The 26247-nt window shown below is 33.2% G+C and overlaps 1 protein-coding gene across 1 annotated transcript; it reads left to right on the forward strand.

Annotated features, from left to right (window-relative positions):
- Positions 1-18165: 18165 nt before the first annotated feature.
- Positions 18166-22915, forward strand: LOC149963216 (uncharacterized). Its single transcript, XM_090165266.1, has 10 exons — positions 18166-18375; positions 18439-18493; positions 20426-20635; positions 20687-20797; positions 20941-21083; positions 21143-21211; positions 21455-21519; positions 21581-21861; positions 21922-22218; positions 22887-22915. Exons 1-10 carry the CDS (start codon positions 18166-18168, stop codon positions 22913-22915), a joined length of 1470 nt encoding a protein of 489 aa, XP_090021392.1.
- Positions 22916-26247: the final 3332 nt, after the last annotated feature.

The raw sequence follows: 26247 nt of genomic DNA on the forward strand, positions 1-26247 counted from the left end.
ACGATGAGGTTGGTAAATTTCGGCCTAATTGTTTTTCGCTTTCGTTTCCCATCAGTAAGTAAAATAGTTTCATGTTGAAACAAAAAATTGAGAAAGTTATTTACACAATATTGTCCTTCAAAAACCGTGGTTTCCACAGGCTGATTTAAAATTTCACTTTGGGCCACTAAGAGCATGGGTTTATGCACATTATTCTCGATTATGGTTTCAATATCGAAATATACATAGGATCGTGGTTCTTTTTTAAATGTCGACTGTTTAACATAATGTTGGTTTGGAGGATGATCGATTTTACAAGATTCGCAAGCTGTTTCACATTTGTGAGTTTTTGAAGTTTCAAATTGAACACAGCATTTTTCGCATCTGTGGAAAAGCTTGCAAGTTTCATTTTTTAGGTGAAAACTATAACATTCCCCTTGTTTTAAATATCTATTACAAAGTTTACAACGAATTAAAGGAATTTCTAAAATTTCGTGAAATTCTCGACCTAAACATCTTTTACATTTAATATTTCTAGTGTCAAAACAGTGGTGCTTGTTTCTATGTGTGGTGGAATAAAAAATTTTTTCGCAATTTAAACATGAAGCTACACCGCCCCAAATGGAATGTAGATTTTTAGCTAAATGAACGTGCGTGCCAATTTTTACAAGTAGAATTTTGTGTTCGGCAGGGGGAAAACCCTTGAAATAAATTTGAAAATTTTCCGTGGCGTTAAATATTATTATCTGATACTTTGGGGCTAAATATGATTGAAATTTAGCTATATCACCAATTTCTACAGCGCCTCGAGCAATTCCTACATCATCGTGTAATTTCTTAGCGGCTTTAGTTTGTAATTTACTACGAAAGAGTGTTAAGGTTCGATATTCTTTAAGAACGGTTGTTAATGGAAGTTTATTCTTTTTGTACTCGGCAATTTCACAGAGTTTTATTCCTACTGTAAGGGCTCTTGCTACGCACAAATTATCGATATTATTGATATAGTAAAAATTGGCTTTAGTTTTTAAAAAAGCATCAAGATCGATAATATCTCTATTTTTTAGAGATAAAAATTTTTTTCCCATTTTCTGTGGGGATTTCAAAAGAATTATACTAAATTTAATTTCTCCATCTAGTAAGAAATCTTTTTTTGATTGAGCAACGCGAGCTATATGGTTAAATATTCGCGAAACAGTTAACTGATCAATTTTAATAAATTTAATGTTAATTGGATGTTCTAAATTTTCCGATTGAATTGCAAATCTGAGGAAATCGAAACCGGGTGCTTCTTGTCTTACGTATTTGATAATTTTGGACAGAATCTTTTCAAATACTGTAAAAAATAAATGTGTGGGGATTTCGTTTAAGTATATTAGTTCTAGGTCAATGTCCAGTTGTTTACATTTCCACTTTTTTGAATTTCTAGGGCTTAATTTTTTAATTTTATAAAACTTTTTATAATTAAAACTGTTTAACGATGAAAAGTCTAATTGAGAGTCCGAATCGTAATCACTCGAGTCTTCCATGTTCTAATTTCGTTTCCAGGTCTAAAATATTATTCTAATTACTATTACGAATAATTAATTAATGAGTTTAACTTGCCTTCGTGGGTGGAACAACAATTTTTCCTTCCGTCTGCTCAATTAATTTTTTCAGCCTGTTTGTTGAGTTTATTATTCGAATAACATCCATGGATAGGGTGTTAGCTAAGAATTTCACCCTCTTATAATCACCCTTCCAGAGTTCATCTTGGGGAAGATGTTTGATGTTTTTATATGAATATATCTGGATATCTAGATATAATCCCTTGTCGCTCGCTTTTTTTCTCGGAGTTTTAGTTTCGTAAGACACTCCCCCTTTCTTGACTTTCACTGATTGTTCGATTCCAACTTGTTCGATGTTTGACATGCGACGAACCTCTTGAATATAGTCCCCATCCGATTCGTCAGACTCTAATAACATCTCCTGTTCAGGACTATCGAAAACTGAAACTACCTGACTCTCGGAGATTTGACTATTACTTGTGGAAGCCATTTTAGCCTGTTATGATTCAATAGAAAATTTTGCCCTTTTATACCAAATGTATTTTTCATTAATTTTTTTCAAAATATAAAACCTTGAATATTAAAGTGATTAATACTACAAGGATAGAACCTAGTTATAATTTATCAGTATGTAAATGGTATTTAAAATTGTTTGTGAATAACAATTTAAATATGTAGACATGTATAAAAATATAAAATTATTAATTATTTTTTTGAAGGACTTTATATTTAATTTTCGTGACAAAAAAGACAACGCCCTAAGAGTTTTAATATTATTTTGCTTTAAAAATCGATTATGGATGTAAGAATTTTGGTAATTACAGGGTTAGATGTTTTAAAATTCTATGGGAAGAAATATATTTCTGCGAGGTATAAAATTTAAACGAATGGATAAAATTATATTTCTGCAGGGTGTATTTGATAAAAAATTGTCTTTTGACTTGATTTTAAAACAGGTTAAAATCAGGATGTAAAAATTAAATATTCTGAAATTTTTCTTATAAAAAGACTGTCTTTCACCGTGTACCTTTTATAAACCATGGGCTCTCGCGAAGTTTTGACTGTTTCTGGTAAGATTACTCATCCTCTCGCTATTAACCCTTTTTCACTAAAATATTTAGCTTTACGTAAAGTTAGGAATTATAACCTTTTTAAAATTAACGATATTTCAATTAGAGTTGAAAATTACTGTATGAGAACTGTCTTTCTTGAGTGTAAAGCATTAATAGAACCCTTTAAAAAAATTGTTTTTGCCTGTCCCTTTATAAAAAATTCTTTCAAATTATCGCCAGCTGTTTTCGCTTCGGTTTTTTCTAGAAGAATCAATAACAATTCTTGTCTATTTGACGTTCATTCTGTTAATTTTGTCTGTCCCCACGAGGCTTTTGAGTTTGACGGCTTATTGTTCCACACTCAATCCTCTCTTGAAGGCTGGTTTTCTTACGAAATTTTACGCCTAATTGGAAAACATATGCGCCTATATAAAAATTTAAATAAGATCCCATGGTTCCGTCAACATAAAAACCGTAGGAGCCTTCAACGTGATCTTTTAATACTCTTTCAATTACAACAAGTTTCCTTTTTCCGAAAAAAACATTTATCTATTACCACTGACTTTCGCCTAACACGGTATAACATCCGTTTGGAATTAGGCATGATCGTTCTATTTTTTATTAATGATTTGGATCGACAAGAAGTTAAAATAGTTACAACTTTAGAGTAAGGAATACTAATTTTAAAAAAATAATTACAATAATTAAAATAAATATTTTTATTTAGTTGCAAATTATCTCGACCGAATCAAAATTTAAACGATCGTCGGCAACTTTTCCAACTGCGACTCAAGGTAATTACAAAAATTTATTTATTTTTTAAAAAAACTAAAACTATTTATTTTTTTGAAATAGGACTCAAACCTTATAAAATTTTAATTTTTTTATTTAAAGACTTTTTTGTGTTTTTATTTTTTAATTTGTTTATTTTGGTGAAAGGTTTTAATTTTTAAAATGTTTTATATTTTTTATTTTAAATGTTTTTATTTTAAATGTTTTTATTTTAGAAAGTTTAAGTGTTTAAATATGTTTTCCAAATCAACTAGCTTTATTAATTTAATTCAGGCGGTGGAGGTTGTTTTTAATATTTCATAATCTACTTTTTCTTTTTTAACTAGCTTTATTAATTTAATGTTGGGATTGGTGTAAAGTTCTTTTTTCTCTATATTAAATTTTGCTTTCATCTTTTTATCCAATAAGTTTTCAAGAAATGATATTAGTACGCTTTGTATTAGATTTAATGTTTTTCTATTATTATTATTATTATCTTTTTTGTTTTTTTCATCTCTTGCGCTATCTTTTTTGTTTCTTCATCTCTTTCGCTATATACACTTGAGCATATATACAACCTATCACACATATCAAACGACCCATTGATTATTTATTATTCTTTCTGGTTTTTTTCCGGTTCTTTTTCATGTATTCTATGTACTTTTTTATACTAATATCTGTTAAACTTTAATGATTTATGTTTGTTTTTGTAATTGATTAGTATATTAACTGAAAAATGTATAAGTACATTTTGTACTAGGTTGTTTTTTTTTAAAAATTGAATATAATTGTTTTTATTAATTTATAAAAAACATGTTTAAGAAGGATAGTGATAATTAGTTAACCTTCGTTGTATTAAAAAATTAATAATTATTCCCAAAGACAATATTTTTTAAATTTTTAAATAAAAGTCGGGCTTAAACTATAAAATCTCAATGTAAAGGATTTTACCAGGAGAAATCTAGACTCAAGATGTCTGGTGAATTACATCTAAAGCCTGTACTTTCTTTGCCGCGATCTTTAAAATTGTTTCTCTTCGAGTAGTAAGAATGTTTATTCTTTGTAATACTCGTCAAATTTCGCGATGGAATCACAAGAATTTAAAGTCTGAACTTCGTATGTTAGATCAAATTCAACATGTTGGCATTGAACAACATTCGATCTGTTTTAATTCAGACATTCTCGAACTGTATACTTCCGAAGCGATTAAGACCAAAACCAGTGTTTTATTCGTGCGATGATAGAGCAACAAAAAGAATTCTTGTGGTAAATATTTTTTAGATATAATCATTTTTAATAGGTTAATTTATTTATATTTATAAATTCTAGCCTGAATTTCCAACCCGACATCTCGTTTTGTACCGAAGAGGAAAAATACCTTCTACGAATTGATGTAATTATAATTATTTTTAATTATACACTTAAAATATTTTTTAACATTTGTTTTTATATTTTTCAGCCTTCAAATTATTTATACAACCTTCTTTAATTCTTTATTATTAATTTAATTTGTTAGCTTTTAGTTTTATTGTTAGTGTTTCATATGTTGTTAAGTGTATAAAAAATATATTGAAATATCATAGTTATTAAATATTATAATAACTAATTGTGTTTTTTTTTTGATTACTTAAAATAGCATTGTTTTTTAAAATAATAAAATATTTGCGAAAAATGAAAAACTTATTTATATATTAGTTTAATTATTTAAAGTATTTTGGGTGGGGCCAAAACCGCCAAGGGTATAAAGCGAAGGTCGCGAATTCGTTTCCCCATCTCGCAAATAACTAATTAGCATTTTAAACGGCGAAAAAACGAAAAAAACCAAAAAATGACACCAAAAGTAAATTAACGTAAGTATTTGGTGGGGTCACACATTACCGCCGATATCTCAGGTCGACCTTGTCCGATCGTGACCAAACTTGTTGATTTGATAGACCGAGGCTTAGTGGTTGTTGACAGGTGTCAGGCGTCGAGGTCAAAGATTATCTTCAAGGTGAAATTTGAAAACAAAAATATTTTCGATTTTTCCAAGGACTTTTTGTTTTTGGGGGTGGGGGGGGTTGTTTTGTCGGCCATCTTGGCGGCCATCTTGGAAATAAAAGTGCTAAGTTTTAGTTACTCTCTACTACTGGTATAGCTTAAAGGGTGTTAGTTAGTTTGTGCGTAGCTAACCGATTTTGATCTTAGTGTTATATAATAATTCTGCTCGATTTGGTACGCGTCTAACATTTCGTATTGTTTTTCTTGACCCACATGAAGGATTTCCCATTTTTCAGGCAGTTCTTTGACCAAATATGCATGTAAACCTTTGTGAAAACATACAACTTTGTATATTGTGCCAGCCATTATTAGGGATATATTCCAATAAAAAATGTACTTAATTTTCAAAAAAGACTTAAATACATTGTTTTCTATATCATAAACCATAAAACAATTCGTCGAATAAGATACATTAGAAAACGTTGCGTTGGTCATTGAATATACATTTTCCGGGAAGTCTTCACTTAGAACTTATTTTAAATGAGTGGGTAATTTATCTTTAGAAATAAATTTCCCAACTTTCGTGCTTTGCAAGCCATTTGGTTGTTCATCTAGCATATTATAACACTGCAAATATTGATGTCGTGAGGCCAAAGTTTTAGTTATATTTACACAGTTATTAGAGGCTTTCGCTATTTTCTTAAAGTAACTGTGTTTGCTCTCGAAACGCATACACGAAATACCTTTTAGAGGCCCATATTTTTTATAGGCCTTAGCGTAATGAATTAGGAAGTGAAATTTTGGCGTCATAATTTCACTACCTATTACGCTTGATACCGAACTTAAAAACTGTTCGATAAGGTTTTAAAGTTTAGGGAAAAAAAGTGACGTGTAAATGCGAGGCGTATACATAATCTACAATTTCCCTAAGTTGAAGATAAATTTTCCAGTGTAAATCGTTTTCATTTGGCAAATATTCGGCCAACATGAATGGCAGAAGTCTCAACAAGCAAAAGATCTCGCTCGCGTAACCTTTTATTTGTCCATTTCCCGTAATTGCCGCTCTTATTTGGGTTTCCGGGCCGCTTGGTTCGGTTTTACCAAAATGAAATGTTTTTATAATTTGGTTTAATTTATCTAGAGTCAACTGTGAATTTCTAAACTTATAATTCAAAATGTGTTTTAAAATTCTTGGAATAACACCTTCATTTAAATCGTGCATTACATCAGGTGGCAATTGTTGAGTAAGGTCGAATCCCGTGATGTTCATAAGCGGACTTTCATTACTTACACCGTACAATGATTTTTCATTGGGATCTCTGGCAATACCTTGTAAGTGGTAAAGGTGACGATCCAAAGGTCGCAGTTGTAACCGATTTTCTATAGTATTCGTTGAAATATTTTCGTAAGTTATCATGCAAAATTGGCATATCCTCCCCGAACTAAAGCACGAGTTAAATCCAGCAAGTTTGGTGAGTTCTAAATTGTATCCTGAAAATATTGCAACTGTTGCCGTTAAATGTGTTCCCAGACTTTCGATATATATTCCTTCTCTTGTCATAACATTTAAATCATAAATAAGAGGCCCAAGAGCTTCATGAAAACCAAAGTTGTCAACGTCTACTGACTTCGCCAAAAAAACCAAAATATCACTCAATTTAGATTCGAATTTTGAGTCCAAGTTCAAAACTGAAAAGTAACAACCCAGTATTTTCAATTTCCCACGTTTTGAGCCGAGTGGATTTAAAATATCAAAATCATCGAGATATAGTTGCAGTTGAAGCGTGTTTGATGAGAAATTGGAGTTCATTTTTATAAGGTTTTTGGAAATATCACCTTGAATGAAATGTCCTATACACTGATTAGGTATTTTTGAAAGATCCGCGTGTTTTTCAATCTGAAGATCTGTGGAATAGAGTTTTTGAATAACTTTCGAAATAGGAATATAATGAAAATAACTCTTCACTTTCTCGTGCATTGTTTCCGTAAAGGTAAATTGCACAGGTTCTATTAATCCATGGTCAGACTTGCACACGGAATTAATTTTATAGTTGGAATTAATGTTTTCAAAAGCTTCTGTAACATCTACGTTTTTAGAAAATAATTAGTTTTCTTCTATCGTTATATTTTTTGAGCGCAAAACTGTTAGTACGTTCTCCTTATTTGTTGCCAGAATTTGCTCGCAAAATATCAGTAAATCATTAGTGAGAGTTTGTACTACAGTTCGAGGCATATTATGAGCTTCTCGATATTTTAGGATAATTTTGAAAATCGTATCTCGAATTTCTAACGGCTTCAACAATTTTTCATTCCTCCTTTCAGTTTCTGGTTCGTTTTCATTCAGATGCAGTTCTTCGTCACTTTCTTTATTTCCAGAATTTTCGTTTTCTTGAGGATCACCTTGAACGATGGCCGCAGGGCTTTCTACGCTACTCTTATGTTTATATTTCACGTGTCGATGGTAAGGTTTTATACTTGTGAAAGACCTTCTGCAATTATCTAGCCCACAAACTATACTGAAATTGCGATCGTGAGAATGCTTATTTAGCATATGGGTTAGCAGTATGGAAATTTTTTTGGCGTAAAAAGTGCACCTAACGCAACTATACAAACCGGAGGACGACATTATATCGTATGTATCAAAGTAATAAAATTGCGGATAATTTTTTTTCCTTATCATCTCGGTCTTATCAGGGTTAATTAAAAAATGTTGCTACAGCGGATGTTATAATTCCAGTTAAACAAATGATGTATTATTTTTTATAATTAAAAAAAAATAAGTAAAACCTTTGTAAAAAATTTGTCTACCAGCGCGACCAGAAATTCGCGTAGGAGGCTTACGAGATTAGAACTTTAAGAGAGACTTCAGCCTTTGCTAATGGTTCCAGGTGAGTGTTTTCGAGCAAAACCTTGGAGGGGAGGGGAGGGCGTTAACACAAGACTGCACTACCTTTTTCTCCTCCTTCCAAGGGCAAAACCAATCGAACGCATACATTATTCCACTTACTATGCTGAAGTTATGATTTAAATTTTTTCGTTAGCTCGACAAACATTTATTTAATTTTATCTAATATGGATCAGAGTGGCATATTTTTGGTTTTGTGCTTTGGAGAACAGAAAAAAATTCTAGTTAAAGATTCCACTTATTCTTCATTGTTGGAACACCTGAAACGTGACGAATCATTGTCCCCAATCATCAGGGTTTTTCAATGTACAGGTAGAAAGGGGGTCGGCACCGGAAGTCCCCGCTTCCTTCCCCCTTCCAGCAGGTGGCGCGGTGGGTCGACATTTTCCTCGGGTCATCTACCTCCGCAGAGTGGCGCGCGCGCGCTGATTGGCTGGCGCGGTTACCACGCGGCGAGTATACTTCGCGCTCATTGGCTCGCGCGGCGCGTGTACTGCGCGCTGATTGGCTGGCGCGATATTATTCAAAATGGCGCTGATTGGTTGGTGTTTTGGCGCGAAAAGGGGTCAGCGCTCCTTTAAAGGAATTCCCAGGCTCGCTATACTCGGTCCCCGTTTTCCATTGTTAAAGTGGTGACAGGTTTGATTGATTGAGCAGGTGTAGAATGTACGAGGAATGAGCCGTTGCTAGGTTACCCCGCTCGCTGTTAGAGACTCCGGGAAAGTGTGACCTTGTAGCTATATAATAAAAACATTTTTTGGCGGGAATTTAACATGACAAAGGCTTAACATAAGTTTGTAACTCTCTTTTAACGGTTATTATATGAACTTTAGTAATTTGGAAAATTCACGTGATTTGGCCGCCATCTTTAATGTCGCATATTCAAACGGGTTCTGTAGGGTGGCCATCTTTGTTATTTTATTAGGAAATTTACCATATTTACGTCAATTTTTTAACGCTTTTTAAACAAGTTGTTCCTAACGGATTTTTATATCGTTACGTACCTAGATGACTTGGACTTGGTGATAATTATGACATATGCATCATATATTACCGTCACTTAACCTTTAATAACGAAGCAAGGGAAAGCTTTCTAATTTATATTGAATACATTGCCACTATACGAAATATTTACATCAATTAAACAAGGTCGGTTCACGCTCATGAAATTTAAATAAACGTAATAAGTAATTACATTGGTATAATAACAAACAAAACGGGTTTTAGTTATTTAACAATTAATTTAGGTTACATCTAAAAAAACCAACTTATACCGTCAATGTGTTTCTTATTTGAATATATAATAAAACTTTTTTACAAAACTCAAAAATGAATAATACAATGTTATAAAATAATTTTCAACTCTGAACCTGCAATTAAATATGTTTGTCAAATTGTTACCATTTTTTTTTTAAATTATCTTACATCCTTCTATGTTTAAAATAAAAAACTCTGATTTAAATTTAAAACTTTATTAATATTTTACAACATTTGTTGTTGACACAAAGGAACTATCGTTAATAGCATTTAACACGCTATCAATAAAAACCACTAACTCGTCTATCGCCTTTAAGAATCCAGTTTTTGGGGGTCGTTCCAAATGCATTTCGTGAGAATTATGCTCTTTTTGAAAATATCTCATTCTTTGTGCAATCAAATCCATTTCAAGTTGACGATTCATTTTTTTCAATTCTTTATTTATATGTTTAATCAGCTCATAGTCCTTGTTTTCTTTATAAGTCATTATTCCACAACAAAAACAAAGCGAAACTAGTTTGTATAAAACGCGATGTGGTTTGTTTTTCTCTTACAGGTCGGACACAAAGGAATCTGATTACCGCGACGCGAAACAAATAAACTGAATAATTCAAAAGATGTTATCGAAATTGATTATGAAATTTTAACCATAAATATCGGAAAAGAAACGTGGAACTCAGTTTTTGAAGAAAACGACCCTAATGAAGCTATTTGTTGATGTATTAAAAAAACAAATTGATCTAACGTCAAAAACGACATATTTCTTTCTCTCATAAAAATAAATAAAACCTTGGATAACAAATTCAATAATTGTATCGATAAGGAAAGTGGAATTGTAATAGATTGGTTTAGAAGTTGTTTACTCGAGAGATATACAATAGTTAAAATAAATAATACCATAAGTAACTCACTAGTAATTAAATTTGGTATACCTCAAGGTACAATTATGGGCCCGATATTGTTTTTAATATACATAAATAATTTATATAACATCGAAATTGATGAGAAACTCGTATCGTTTGCGGATGATACTGCGGAAGCAGTTGGGCAGAAGTTTTTTCCAAGACACAAAGGGCTCTAAATAGAGTTTATATGAAACTTAAGGAAAATTTATTAACACTCAACATAATTAAAACTAATTACATTTGTTTCTCCTCGAGAACGACTATAGATTTGTTACATTAATTAAAAATTCACGAAAATAATAATTGTAAAAACTGCACTGGAAAATGTTTAAAGTTAGAAAGAGTAAATAAACTAAATATCTGGGGGTAATAATAGACAGTAATCTAAAGTGGAATGAACATGTGACCTATATCACTAATAAAATTCGACTATGTATAAATTCCGTGAAATTAAAAACTTTTTAGAAATACCGTGGTTAAAAACAGTATATTACGCCATAATTCAATCAATTATATCATACGGAATAATCGGCTGGGGTGATACTACAATCGTACCATTAGAAATATTACAAAGAAAAATTCTACGCATATGTACGAAATTATTGTTATTAACTTCGCAGTTTGAAACAAGTTGTCCCTATATTAAGAATCAGCTTGGTATACAATTTGCAGCTCTGGTCTTATAAATGTTTCACTGTATACAATGTCTTTACCCACATCGTGTACATTTAGTAATATTAGTTTACGTATAACCTTTTAGTTATACCAATCGACCATGGTTAGGTAAATATAATGCATTTATAAGTTCGCGTGTTGAACACATTATAGTATTAAGGACTTTCTAATTAAATTGAATACATTGCCACCATACGAAATATTTACATACATTAAACAAGGTTGGTTCGCGCTCATGAAATTTATATAATAGTAAACTTTGTAGGGTAAATTCCTTGACTTTGCAATGGATATTTCAATAACCGTTCATCATTTTAATAGATTAATGACGGTATAATTAACAACGTCTGAATTTTCCCCGCTAAAAGATATGTCCATAAAGATTGATTATAAAAAGTTTTAAACGCCGGTATCTACGGATTCGGATTACCTAAACAAGTCACCCCTATATTAACTTTTAAACGGTTATTCGTGTTAAACGTGTACATTGCTACTATAACTTTTTCAAAAAGCATCAGTCGATAAGTATGACATTCTAATTACCGTCAAATACAGAGCTAGAAGTTACTTGGTTAACCATTTTTAGGTTATTTTTATGGTTAGTTATTGAGCGTTTCACTCCTATACGGTTCAATGGGAATTATTATTGATCGCTATTGTCAGTTATAATAAGAATGAAAATAGAGTTGCAATTTATTCCGGCGATATGTACTTTTAAATTTTAACAGATTTGACATACTTTATAAAGTCTAGCACCTTATATCCTATAAACAATATTTTTGGAAAAAGTACAGCTAGATAAATGGCCAAAAAAAATTTACATAACCGAAATACTACATTATTATACATAATAAATAATACTATAAATATAGAACTCAGTTAATCAAGTTAATTTCTAACGAAACATGCAAACAATTACCAGCCTATCAATTTGATATTTTAATTATTGTTGTTGGTAATTAAACTTTAGGGTTATTTCACCGAAAATCATGTATTGTTATCACAACAACTTAAACACAAGTTTTTTAACTAATGTTTGATACCTATTTAAGTAGCTTCATGATTTGTGGCGCTTTGGGTTTAATTTAATAGACTAGTTTCTTAATATTTCAGGACTTTTTTGTTAGTAGATTTCTGTAGTTATTTGTCAAAAATATCGCGGTAAAGAATACGTTTCTCAGTATAAAAAGCGAATAAGAAAAAAAATCGTTGTGTTTTACGACTACCTATCTATCACAATATTTTAATCTATGTACTGTTATCAAATTATTACAACGAAATTTAATAGCACATTGAATATTTTTAATGACAATGGAAAGTGATCGAAATGTCGGACTAAACTGAAAAAGCTGTTATAACAACTGCATCTGCAAGATAATTAAATATAGAGTCATCTAGCGGGCTATGATATTGATTACTGAATTTTCGTCTGATAAGCTGATGATTTGGTCTAATAAAATACAAAGCGTATTAAAATCAAGGAGTTCGCACTTTACCTGCAATAAATAAATTTCATCTCCAACAAATGCCCATTCCATGTCCAGGGAGACTCCAAATTGTTCTTCTATTTACGGATAAAAAATAATAAATAATTCTGCGATCTTTTTAAACATGTTATATTGATTATCTAATAGGAAAATTTAATCATTCTAAATGTTATATGGTTTCCAAAAATAAAAATTTCCAATACCTTGATATCATTTCACCTTGTAATGAAAATATAAATAATAATAATAACTTATCACACAAAAAACATATTTAAAACAATAGAAAAAGCGGACTGAAGGAGTGGGATCTACAAAGTATAGCAACCTTGTAAATTAATCCTATAATTCTTCTCTCCTACTTCAGTCTTCTGAATTGAAACGTCGTTGTCATGTTTCTCCAACAGATAGTTATCGGGATCGGCCAGACCAGACACGACCGACTTTGAAGAACGATAAAGAAAACCATATGTAAATAATGTCAAAAACTTGAAATTTTCCCTAAGCTGGTTTATATACAGGGTGTTTCAAAGGGTTATGCGTTGTAGGGGCTGAGTTGAGAAGTATGGCTTTTTTTTTCAATTTTCAATTTTAAGCCTTGGAATCGTCATAACCCTAACTTAATAATTTAAGCAATTCTTTCTCTCTCTCATAAAGAAATCTTATTGTAATAAGCTCATAAATTTAGGAATAAACTTATATTATAGGATGAAGAAAAATCAATAAACATTTATTTTTTGCCTGCTTAACGGACAGGTTTCTATTAGTTCTATGAATCGGATCGTCAGCCAAAAACATGAGTTATATACTATAAATCACAAAAATTATCCCTTAACCCCTGCGACAATAAGCGATACCTTTTAGCTGAAGGTAAACGTACTCTATCTTTTGGACACAAGTGGATTAAACTATTATAACGGAAATATCGCTCACGAAAGATAATCTGTCTAGGGAGAATGATAGGAAATTACTTCTGAGGGTGGTGCGGTAATAATTATCAATTACTTGTAAAAGTATATTAATAACGTCTTCTTAATAGTACATAACGGGGTAAATTACTTATCAAGCGAGGCGTTTTTTTAAAATGTTTTTAAGATAAAACTCTTGATCTAAATAAAATTGCTTTTTATTCACATAATCTCCAATTTATGCCACTCGGCATATATCGTACTTTTCTCTAAAGCACAAGAGTATTTCTTACTTTCCAAATTAGTGTTGTGTTTAATAAGACACGTAAACCTGGGTATGTATTCATCCAATTCAGTAACCTCCGGGCAACCTACACCATTTAGGTCTATCACTTCGCGGTTTATTAGATCTAATAAAAAATTGCACTTGTCTGCTCCTTGACAAAATACGCGGTCATAGCCGTCAGTAGCCATTCGCATGCATTCTTCCAATTTGTTGTACGGGGTAAAACCATAGTCCCAAGCGAGACCGTGTATGTTCTTCTCAACCCCCGTGTTCTGGCGTTGAGTTTGGGAAGGTAGATCGGTTAGGGGGTATGGTGGAAGAAAAACCCACGATGCGACCCGGGATGTATTTTCGGCCGTGCAAGCTGACGCTTCTTTCACTATTTTCTCATCTTTGGTCCGCCCGTCCAAGAATTCAAAATCAACGACTATTGATTTCTTATGCCTATAATTCAAAAGTAAATAGATTACTTTCCGAGAAAGAGGAATAAAATAAGATTATACTTACATAGTCTTGACTTGAATCTTCTTCGAGTTTGAATGGTTATCCACTGATCGGTCGATTTTATATAGTCAGTTATTGCGTCATTGTATTTACATCAGCACAGTAGAAAAACCCATGGATTTCGCTCCACCGATATAACATTCACCACCACTTATTCGCCACTTTAGAACGCCAAGAAAAGAGGTAGTATTTTTCTACCTTTTTAAAATTTTGTAGTATTTCTTTATCTATATTTGTGTATCGGAAATGTATTTTGACGTATCGAAAGTAGAATATAGATTTTTTTGTATTATCTGTCTATATTTGCGTATCGGAGTTGCGTTTTGCCGTATTAAAAGTAGAAAAAGGAATTTTGTAGCATTATTATACCTACTTACATATCTGAAATGTATTTTATCAAATTTTAAAGGGGATTTTAGCAGTATTTTCATATTAAGCTAACGTAAATGAAAGTTTAAATGTAACTACTCTGACATTTTATGTAAAGGCGACATTAAAAAACTCGGATAGATATTTTTTTTACATTGGAAAATTGACACTTTATTGTAATATTTACCAACTTGGCATCCTCGAATGAATGGACATAATGGTATTTGACGGCAATGAACTATTAACGGTATATCTCCGTCTTGCCATTCTTCGACCATTAGGCCGCAAAAAGGACACTTGACACTCGTTCCGTTACCGAGCGCATAAAATCCCAAGGCGGCCAAATCTTCGGTTGCATAAGTAACCCAGTTTTTAAAACTGAGTAATCTTTCTCTTTCCGAAACATTTTTAAAGACTCGTAAGAAGGTCCCCTTCGTATCGTAGGAAAACTATCTTCAAGTTCTATTTTCGCTGCTATATATTCCGCTTGAAGTTTTCGTCTCTGTTTTTTCAATATATTGATACTTTTCAATAGTTCCGTACACGGTTCGTTAATTTCCTTATCCAACTGTCGTCCAATTTCGTTCTGTAAAATTAAATGTGTAATTCTGGCTTCGTAGGGTTACCGAAATATCAACATTAAACTAAAAGGGGCATTTCTTTGGCTAAAAGATAAGTATTTAAACAATGCTTACATTCTCAATAATGCAGTCGTTACAATCAGGGTAATGCCACTAAGTTCTTAATTTACCCCTAGTGGTGAAAAATGGCAAAACAATAATGGTCTTTAATACCCACGGTCAACGAATTAAGTAACGTTCGTAATTTGTTACGTTTCAAAAAGTTCAATTTACCCCTGGTGGTGAAAAATAACAGTGCCACTCTAAAAACTCTCAAGTTAAGGTTGGGTTTGGTTGATGTAACGTACGAATTAAACCATTGCAAAATACGTTGGAGATTTATTTCGAGTTGTATAATAATAACGCCCTTGCGCTCTTCCATTATTAGTTCCTTTACACGTTACAGCGTAAAGTGTCTCATTGATGGAATAAGTTTCACGCTAAACAGACAACAATTCAGATGCAATGTTTTTAAATATATTGTTAGTAAGTTTTTCGAAAATTTTCCCCCACGGAAAAAAAAACAATAACTGCTGGAATTCTAATATTTTATTAACCAAAGAAAAAGAAAACTCATACATGTCCAGTAATAATTACAAGTGCTGGATTTTTAATGTCAAGACCATAAACAAATATCGCAGTCTTTTCGACGGAGACGCTTGGAGAAAACGCGTCATTCCCACCACTACGGCACTTGATGTTCGCACTTTTCTACGCGAGCCTTTCTTTTCCAGTAATACTGATGAATAGAGCTACATTTGCAACACAAATCGTACCACTGTCCATCGTCATCTCGATCCGTTTTTGTTCAAGTCGTAATTTTTTTACACACGTCGCATTTGTTAGGCATGGGCTCTCTGGTATCCGAATTCATGATGTTTTTTGAAATATGACGACAATGCTGATATGGTGTTCTGCTAAATGTATATTTACTAAACAGTAATAATATTAAAAGAGTACTAATTAATAGTAAGACCGCGTACAATACTCGACCGTTAGCGACTAAAATCACGATAAACGGAAAAGATATAAACGCTAATGATTGAATGCTTATACCCGTAGATAAATTTTCGCAATTCAAAAAGGGGTACAACGAAAACAGTCTTTTATCCTCCTTCAAATTGTAATTTTCGACCACTTTTTCGTAGCACGCGCTACAAAGAGTTCGCCGCTAAATGAGTCGTGCCTTTGGGTAATATCGTACCTCAGTTCGTTATTTTCCTTATCACTCAATCAGACCCTGTTAACAATGGAGATAAACGCGGAGAGAGAGATAGTTCGCGGTAATCAGAGGAGCGCTAACGGCTATTAACTTAACTTAATTTTAATTGACTCAATAACAAAAAGTGGATTAAATGTTAAGTTATATTTTAATAGTTATATTTATAATATGGATGAATACAGGACGACTATAAATCGCTGTTTCGAAAACATTTTCAGTTTATAATTTTTTTATAAGTAAATGACAAAAAAAAGTCCTGTCTTATTCGCTTTTTATACTGACAAACGTATTCTTTACCGCGATATTTTTGAAAAAAAACTACAGAAATCTACTAACAAAAAAGTCCTGAAAGATTAAGAAACTAGTCTATTAAATAATAGCCAAGTTGTTGTGATAACAAAACATGATTTTCTGTAAAATGACCCCAAAGTTTAAATGCCAACAACAATAATTAAAATATCAAATCGATAGGCTGCTAATTGTTAGCATGTTTCGTTAAAAATTAACTTGATTAACTGAGTTCTATATTTATAGTATTATTTATTATCTATAATAATGTAGTATTTCGGTTATGTAAAATTTTTAAATTTAAAGAAAATGGTCTTTGGCCATTTACCTAGCTGTACTTTTTCCAAAAATATTGTTCATAGGATATAAGGTGCTAGACTTTATAAAGTATGTCAAATCTGTTAAAATTTAAAAGTACATAAGTAGAAGGAAAGTAAGGGCGAGACATCGATCCCGGGTTCGGGTTTGGGTTCGGGATCGAAATCCGGGATTTAAGGGATGAAATGGAGGTAAAATCATCGAAAAGTCAATGTATTTATGGTATTCCTCGCGACGATTTGTTTTCCCGTATATCAACATATTGTGTTCAGGCCAACTTGTTCATATATCTCCGCTTATCTCGAAAGATACTTGAACGTATATCTTATCGCGTTTTATCGTACGGAATAAGTTGAAATGATGTAAAAATTGATAACCTAGGAGGCGCGTGCGCAGATTCCCCGGGGGACGCGGTTAATTTGAATTGAAGTGTTTTGACGTCATGGAATATTTGTTGTTAAAGTAGAATGGAAATATTTTTAAACTTCATTTTAATAGCATTAACGCGTAAGTAGTACTTAAATATGCTTAACACTTGAACCTATCTCACGAGTATTTCAAACGAATATTTTAAGTATGAGAAACGTATTGTTCTCAAATGATACTTGAATATACTATAAAAGAGGTTGTATAGCGTTGTAGGAGGTCATTCCACGGTTAACTGCGGTAGCTATATTCAAGATGCCTAAAGCCCAACATATTTGCCCTACGTGCGCGAAAAGTTTCGCTACCAAGTCCTCCTTAAATCGGCATGTTAGAGAAGTACACGGTGATAGACATACGTTTGTCTGTGAAGTATGTGGTAAGAATGTTGCTAGATTGGAACATTTCAAGAGCCATCAACGAACTCATGACTTGAACGCACCCGGCCCTTCCGAACCCATGGACCTGTCTCGCACACCGTCACCAATGCAACGTTCGCTAGCATCTTTCCGTCCACCATCGCCATACCGTCCACCTTCACCTAGTCTGCTTCAAGAAATTCAACTGGAATCTACCCATACACAACCATCTACAGCGGATTTACCCAACAACCCAACGCCATCACCTGTTCCCGCCTCATCAATACTTGATGAAACACCACCAGCATCCCCAAGTATGGTCCAAGCCTTGAATGATACGCTAGCCTCTATCCGTTACAATGCCGAAGACTATGATATTGATGCAGGGATGTTTATTGGACGTTACCGAACCGCTTTCCGTAAATTTTTAGTAGAAAGACTGGCTAGTAAACGTGGAATTAAGTGGTTCCTACTCGTAAGATCTGTTTATATGAGACCCTTAGGAGGTATGGAACAAAGAGCGGAAGTACGACCCTACTTCCGGAGCACTATGCAAACAACATTAACGCTCGATGTCATTGAAAACCAGCTGAACGACTGCATTGAAGCAATACAGTCAGCAGCGGAAAACTTTGAAGCGACAGGTATATATGCACTAAATATAAAAGTTATATTTTCAACTAAAACATTATATTTTTGATAGGATCGGGTTGGGTAATTGATCGTATTCTGTACGTAGAATTAAATGTAGCATCTTACCAACCGTTGCGAGGGTCATCGTATATGGAACTACCTGAAAAACTATCTCGGCGTCACGCGATTCTTAATATTAGAAACGAAAATGATGAGAAATGTTTTCTCTGGTCAATTCTCGCTAAACTTCACCCAGTTCCTTGGACTCAAAACGCTAACCGTGTTTCGAAATATACACCTTACGAAAATGAACTTGATACCAGTGATATATCTTTCCCTTTCAAATTAAACGCTACGGAACTTAAAAAATTTGAATTAATGAATAATTTATCAATATCTGTTTTTGGCTTCTCGGGAGATATATTCCCTCTTTACGTAAGCGTTAACAAGTGTAGTAAGGAAAGGGAGGTTGATTTGCTTTACATCACTGATGAAACTAAAGATATTGACGATGGGAACAGACATTACTGTCTTATACGAGACCTAGGAAAACTGTTACAGCATCTAACAAAAAACAGAAGCATAAGTTATTACTGCAGGTAATTTAGTTTCCAATATATTAGTTTGAAATCTACTAATTATTTTTTGTATTAGAATGTGTCTTCACCGATTCAGTGGAAACAACGCTGAACAGCGACGTGATGCGCATATCGAAGAATGCGCCACTCACGGCGTCCAAAAAACAGTTTTCCCTACCAAGAAGAAGACGGTTTATTTTGATAAAAATGAGTGGACGGAAAAAGTAAAAATAAAAATTATTTAATTTAACTCTTAATGAAATGAAATTATTAGGTGCAGTATGTATTTTACGCCGATTCTGAAGCAATCCTACCGAGAGTTCAAGGATGTTATCTAGATCCCGATATAAATACCAGCAAAGTAAACATGCACATCAGCTGCGCGTATTCGTGGGTGCTTGTTGGACCTAACGGTAAGTTATTTGACAAAATTCCCTCTTAGATATATTACAATAGGATACTTATAGGTGTACCTGTTCGAACCGATTGCTATCGAGGACAAGATGCAACCCGAAGATTTCTGGAGTCTATTCTGGAATTAGAGAAGGAGTTGATGGAACTCATTGAGACTAATGTACCAATGATTATTACCCCGGATGAGGAGGAACAGTTTCAAGCTGCTACGCATTGCTACATTTGTCAGAAGCAGCTAAATCAGGGAAATATGCCCGCTGTTCGAGATCATTGTCATTTCAGCGGTAAATATAGGGGGCCAGCGCATAACCTCTGTAATCTTCAAAAGAAAGTTCCAGAATTTATCCCTGTTTTCCTTCATAACCTAAGCAGGTGATTTTATTAAGTTAATTAACCAGGAAATAAACCTAATAATAATAAATCTTCATAGATACGATTTACATCTTATATGTCAGGAGATTGGTCATTTTAAGGAACAGACACTTGACTGTATTCCTTCCACTAGCGAAAATTATATTTCACTCAATATAGGTTAAATATATTTAATTATGAATTAAACCTTAACAGTAATTTTATTATTATTTTTAGGGAGATTTAGGTTTTTAGACTCTTATCGATTTCTAAGCGATAGCCTCGATGCTCTAGTATCTAATCTCGTTTTGGAAGGAGCCAGTAAATTTCAGATTGCTAAGAAATATTTTGAAAGTGATAAAGTTCAACTGCTTTTGCGGAAGGGAGTCTACCCGTACGAGTATATGGACGATGAAAAGAAATTTGACGAGACGATGCTGCCACCTAGAGAAGCGTTTTTCAGTTCATTGAAAAATCAAAATATTTTAGAATCTGATTATTTACACGCCCAAAATGTTTGGACAGCGTTTAATATTCAAACATTAGGTAAAATTACTATAGTATAAATATTTCAAATCTCTTAACCTCGGTTTTTCGTAGGGGAATACACCGACCTCTATGTGAAAAGCGATACGATGCTCTTAGCCGACGTTTTTGAAAATTTTAGAACATTATCTATAACTCATTATAAATTAGACCCCGCTCACGCTTACACCGCACCAGGTTTAGCCTGGCAAGCAGCTTTGAAGATGACCGATGTTCGCCTCGATCTCATACTTGATATAGATCAACACTTATTTATTGAAAAGGGTAACGCTTTTTGATATTTTAAATATTATTGTATTTACATTGAATTTTTAGGTATTCGAGGCGGTGTTTCAATGATCTCAACTCGTTATTCTGAAGCGAATAACAAATATATGCCCGACACATATGATTCGTCTAAAGAGAGCAGTTATATATGCTATTTAGGTAATTTACATTTTTTAAAAAAATAAATAATTTATTTTTATTTTTATTTTTTTTATTTTTTATTTTTTATTTTTTATTTTTTATTTTTTATTTTTTATTTTAATTATTTTAATTTTAATTATATTAATTTAACTTAATTGAAGATGCGAATAATTTGTACGGTGCTGTTATGTGTGAACCACTACCGCTAGGCGACTTCCAGTGGGTTCAGGAGGATGATTTGCAAACACTCTGTGAAAATATTCTGAGTATTCCCAATAACGTTGAAAACGGATACATTTTAGAGGTAAATAACAAGTGTTATAATTATTGAATTATATTTTTAAAGAATTGTTTCCTTTGCAGGTGGATCTTGAATATCCTCCAGAGTTGCATGACTTACATAACGATCTCCCAGTAGCGGCGGAATCTAAAGTTATTACACATGATATGCTATCCCCATACTCCAAAGATCTCTTAGGAAAATTAAATATTAAGGAGAATCAAAGTCTACCAAAACTTCTTCCTAATTTAAATAATAAAGAGAAATACATAGTACATTACCGCAATTTAAAATATTATGTAGAATTAGGTTTGAAAATAACCAAGGTTCATCGAGCTCTAACCTTCACTCAAGGAAAATGGTTAGAAAAATATGTTAGATTCAACACTGAACAGAGGAAATTATCCAAGAGTTCATTTGAAAAGAATTTCTGGAAACTAATGGTTAACTCTGTTTTCGGGTAAATCAATTTAAATAATTTATTGCTGTTTTTTTTTCCCTTACTTCATTTAATTCTTTAGAAAAACAATGGAAAATTTACGGAAGCATATAAATTTCGAGTTGATTCATAAACCAGAAAGAATGTTAAAAGTTACAAGTTCCCCGCAGTTTGAACACTTTACCATCTTTAATGAAGAGTTAGCCGGCGCTCATAAGAAGAGAGCTAAAATTGTTCTTAACCGGCCTATATTTACCGGATTCACCATTCTAGATTTATCTAAGGAGCTCATGTATCGGTTCCATTATGGATTCATAAAAAATACGTACGGGGACAAAGCATCACTATTATTTACAGACACTGGTAATTTAATTTAATATGCATTTTTTATTTAAATAGTACTAATATATAAAATATTTACAGACAGTCTAACGTACAACATTAAGACGGATGATGTTTATAAAGACTTTGAAGTTCATAAACACCGCTTTGACTTCTCTGATTATCCACCTTCGCATTTCCTTCATTCTAATCAGAATAAAAAAGCTCTCGGTTATTTTAAAGACGAGACAAATTCGCAGTTAATTCAAAGCTTTGTAGGACTTCGTCCAAAGCTTTATTCTATTAAATTGTACGGGGAGTCTAAGACCGCTGAAGAGATAGAAAAGGAGTTGCGATTGGGGAAATCTTTAGAGTCAATTTTAAACCATAAAAAGGTTTGTAAGGGCGTTGCCATGAACGTTATTAGAAACGTCATCCGCCACGAAGACTATGAACGTTGTCTTTTTAATCAAGAAACCATGTCAGCCGAGATGATGCGTATAGCTAGTTTCAAGCATGAACTATTTACTTTAAATACTAGAAAACTTTGTTTATCACCAAATGATGATAAGAGATACAATCTACCCTGCGGGGTTCGTACATTAGCGCACGGTCATAAAGATATTGAAAAATTATAATGAATGCTTGTATTTATGTATATATAAAAAAACTGCTATTGCTATAAATTGTAAAAAATTATTTTATTGAATACATTTTGCACATGAACTCTTTAATCATTTTATCGTTTACATATTTATCTTTCTTAAACCTAGACACAATGTTATACATTTCTATTACTTTACACCTGTTTATAGCAAAATAGATACAGAATGCTCCACACGTATTACTAGAATTACTCTGTAATTGATTAGAATTAAAAGTTACAGTTTTACTGTTTCGTTCAATAAAGTCATTAAATTTAAAATAATCTGGCGGGTTTCCAAAGGAATCCATGAATTCACAATTTTTATGTTTAGAAAAATATATTAGAACCCAGTGTTCTCCAGGTTCAGCACTCGTATCGGTATTTACAATAAATAGAGAAGGGAATATTTTTACGTATTTAGGTATCTTGTCAGCTGCGAACACGCCTTGAAATATACTTTTAGTACTTAAATCTTTTTCAAGAATTTTAGTTATCTGTAGCGAATCCATTAATTACTGTAATCGAAAATCACGGTTCGATTTTTATCAATTTCAATCAAATTTTGAAACTCAGCGTAAATTAGAATGGAAATCGTCTCCGGTAACGGTATTGCAAATTTTAATTCTAATCTCAGGTTACTGTTTTTTACAAGATGCAAGTGATTAGCGTTGTTATTAAGATCCGAGGTTAAATTGTACGCGAATAAACAATTTCCGTTAGGGTAATCTTCCCGACTTATCTGATTCCCTTCATCTACGTTCCACTGATTAGTTTGAATGAAAAGATTGCAATACGCTTGAATATATAGATTTTCCTCAAAGTTTAGAGATAACGCCTTATGAGGGACGCTGCTACCGTCAATGTACAATCCAATGCTTGATAAATCGAAATGTTGAAAGTTGTACGGGGATTTTTTCAAATCTCCTAGAAACGCTTTTTGTTCCACAAACCCAATAACAACTTTCTTAGGTGCTTGTCCGGTAAATAAATGATCTTGCACACTAGCCATAAGACCAGCGGGTATAGAAAATGAGGTGCACTCCGAACGAGTTACAGGATATTTAGCGGTTCCATATTGTAACGCCTTGGCTTGAGCGAGCGATAGTTCCGGTATCACTTTAACTTTCCTCAGATAAAGGGAAGCTGATAAAATCTCCACTTTACATTTTACGTCGGAATGAACGCAAAAAGCTGCTCTATTTTTATCGAATTTAAATTTCAAATCAACCATATTTAATAAAAAGCGTGGTTGTTGACATAAATCAGTATGGACTACGCCTAACAAGTCAATCGCCCCTTTTTGCGCTAAACTCGCTCGTTTAGAGAAACCATCGTTATCGAAAAATGAATCGAACTTTCCAGGCGTATCCCGATAGAAAAGTGAACTCGTTAAATAACTTTTTTTCGCAGAATCTCCGAACGTTAATAAAGTTTGTATCATACTTTTATAAGCGTAATTTTGACTGGAAGGTGTTACTGATCTTTCATTAAGAAATACGTGGACGTCGCTAAAAAGCGAATGAAGAAACAAATTCTCGGGGGCGATATTGTCGGCTGGAGTTCCGGCGGCCCCACCCGCAACACCTGGAACCGCGGGTTGCGGTAGTTGACCATTATCTTTAGTTACCTTAACTCGAACGTGCAGCAAAGTTTGTGAAAGGTCTATATACGTTTCAGAGTTACCGTTGATAGAAAATGTAATTGATGCGTTATCAACTATATTTGATATTGGATTATACTCAACCCATTCTCCACCAATAATCGAAGATTGTGTCATAGGTACTTGAAACAAATCTAGCTCGGAATTTATACACTCAACTGAGTGCGGGTGTAAAAGGGACATTATGAGAATATATCGGAACGTTTAGGGAACCGTCCTTTCGCTATCCTGCCTGCTGTTGAAATGGCGCTTTTCGACTGAGTTCGTTTCCTTTTATTTCCGGAACCCGTCATTCTTTTAATATGATCCGTAGCTGAAGATGTTAGTCTCATGGCTTCATCAGCTGCTGAAGCTAAAGTTTCCCTTCCAGCGTTAATAGAATGCGATTTAAGCGCTGTTTTAATTGGGACTCCGCTAACAACATCGGTCGCTACTTTCGCTCCGGTACTTAAAAGTTTTTTCCCCAAGTAAGAAGCGCCTTTCTTCAGTAAAGGTACCTCGAATCTAAACGCTGAAGATAATATATTTCCTAGTCCATGTCCTCTTTGCACGGCTAAACCTCTATATACAGGTATTCCACCGAAACCAACCTGGTTTAAATAGTAACTTTCATAATCAGTTCTTGAAGGCGAATATTCAGACCTCATGATGTTAACTGTTCGCTCTCTTAAGCTAGAATGAGGGTGTGTCCTGAATGATTAAAGGTTTATAGTGAAGGCCACATTTTACGGGGTTTAAAATGTAATACAACGTGAGCTTTTCCACTATGAAACTGTATTGGCTCACCTAAATCATCTGTTATATTAATCTCTAAAGTCTTAATATTATTACACACGACTGGTAGGTAATGAGGTTGTGAAAATATTTTTGTAGTTGTTTTCCCATTAGACTCGGCTTTCTCTTCGACGCTTATGATTCTTAATAGAGGTGCTAAACTATCCCCAACAACGCTATTTTCAACCAGATCAGAATAAACGAATAAGGAATGTAACCCAGCGTTCATATCAACTGGGTAGGGGGTTATCATTGAATTTAAAATGGTGAAATCATTATCTCTTCTATCCTTAAAAGCTAGTAAAATCGATAGATCGGGGCCAATTACAGCTCTGATTTTCGGTTGCAATTTAACTTTAATTCGATTAGAATAATTTAAATAAGCGAATGTAACTTGTTCTTCTTCTTGGTTGTGGACGTTCATAACATGTAATAGTTCTTCCGGAGTTTTATAAAAACCCGCGGGAACTTCAATTATTTAATCATATTCGAGAGGGTCTTTAACTAGAGGGTTATCAGTCATTTTATCATATTCGAGAGGGTCTTTAATAACCAATAGATTAGGTTTTCGAACGTTATGCCATGTCCGAGGATAGCTTATTTCCGCTAACCCAACTTCGTACTGTTCCTCAAATCTTAACGGTTCAGCTAAATACGTTCGAAATTTACCAACGCTATTATCTTGGTAATATAATGACGAGGAATCTGAAGGTAGCGTTACGTAAAAACTCATTTTAAATCCACTTCTTGTATCCAAGAATTAAATGTAGGGTCGTAATCTTGCCACTTGACATACAGTTCTACGCGGCCGTCCGATTTTTTCCTCTTTTTTATTACTTTTTCGATTATGAAGTAACAGTCTTTTAAATCTCGACCAACAATCTGAACCTCCTCTCGATAGAATACTCCTAAAATGGGGTTAGAATTTAAATCCATCAGCTTATATACAGGTGGGTCACGTGGTAGTCTCTCAGCTATTTTAAACAATTCTGTAGTAAAACTCGGGTTATATTTCTTATCGAAAATTGATAAATTTCTACTTATTCTACAAATATCTCCAATTTCAAACGCGTATGTTAACGGAGGAGAAAAATTTACCGAACCGTAAAGATTTTTCCATATTTTAGCAGAGTTATCTAGAGTAACTTCCGCGGGTTTACATTTAATTGATCTGTGATAACTATTGTTATAAGCGTTTATAATATCATCTAAAACGTCGATATATTTAAGGGTGTTATTCTGCGTGAAATAGCGATATAAACGAGATTTAAAACTTCTAATGAATTTTTCAATAATGGACGCTTTCATTTCCGATCGGGTAGCGAAAAATTTAATATTCCTTCGTTGT

The sequence above is a fragment of the Leiobunum rupestre genome, chromosome 1 (genome assembly GCF_980474605.1).
Source record: "Leiobunum rupestre chromosome 1, qqLeiRupe1.1.hap1, whole genome shotgun sequence".
Taxonomy (NCBI): Eukaryota; Metazoa; Arthropoda; class Arachnida; order Opiliones; family Sclerosomatidae; genus Leiobunum; species Leiobunum rupestre.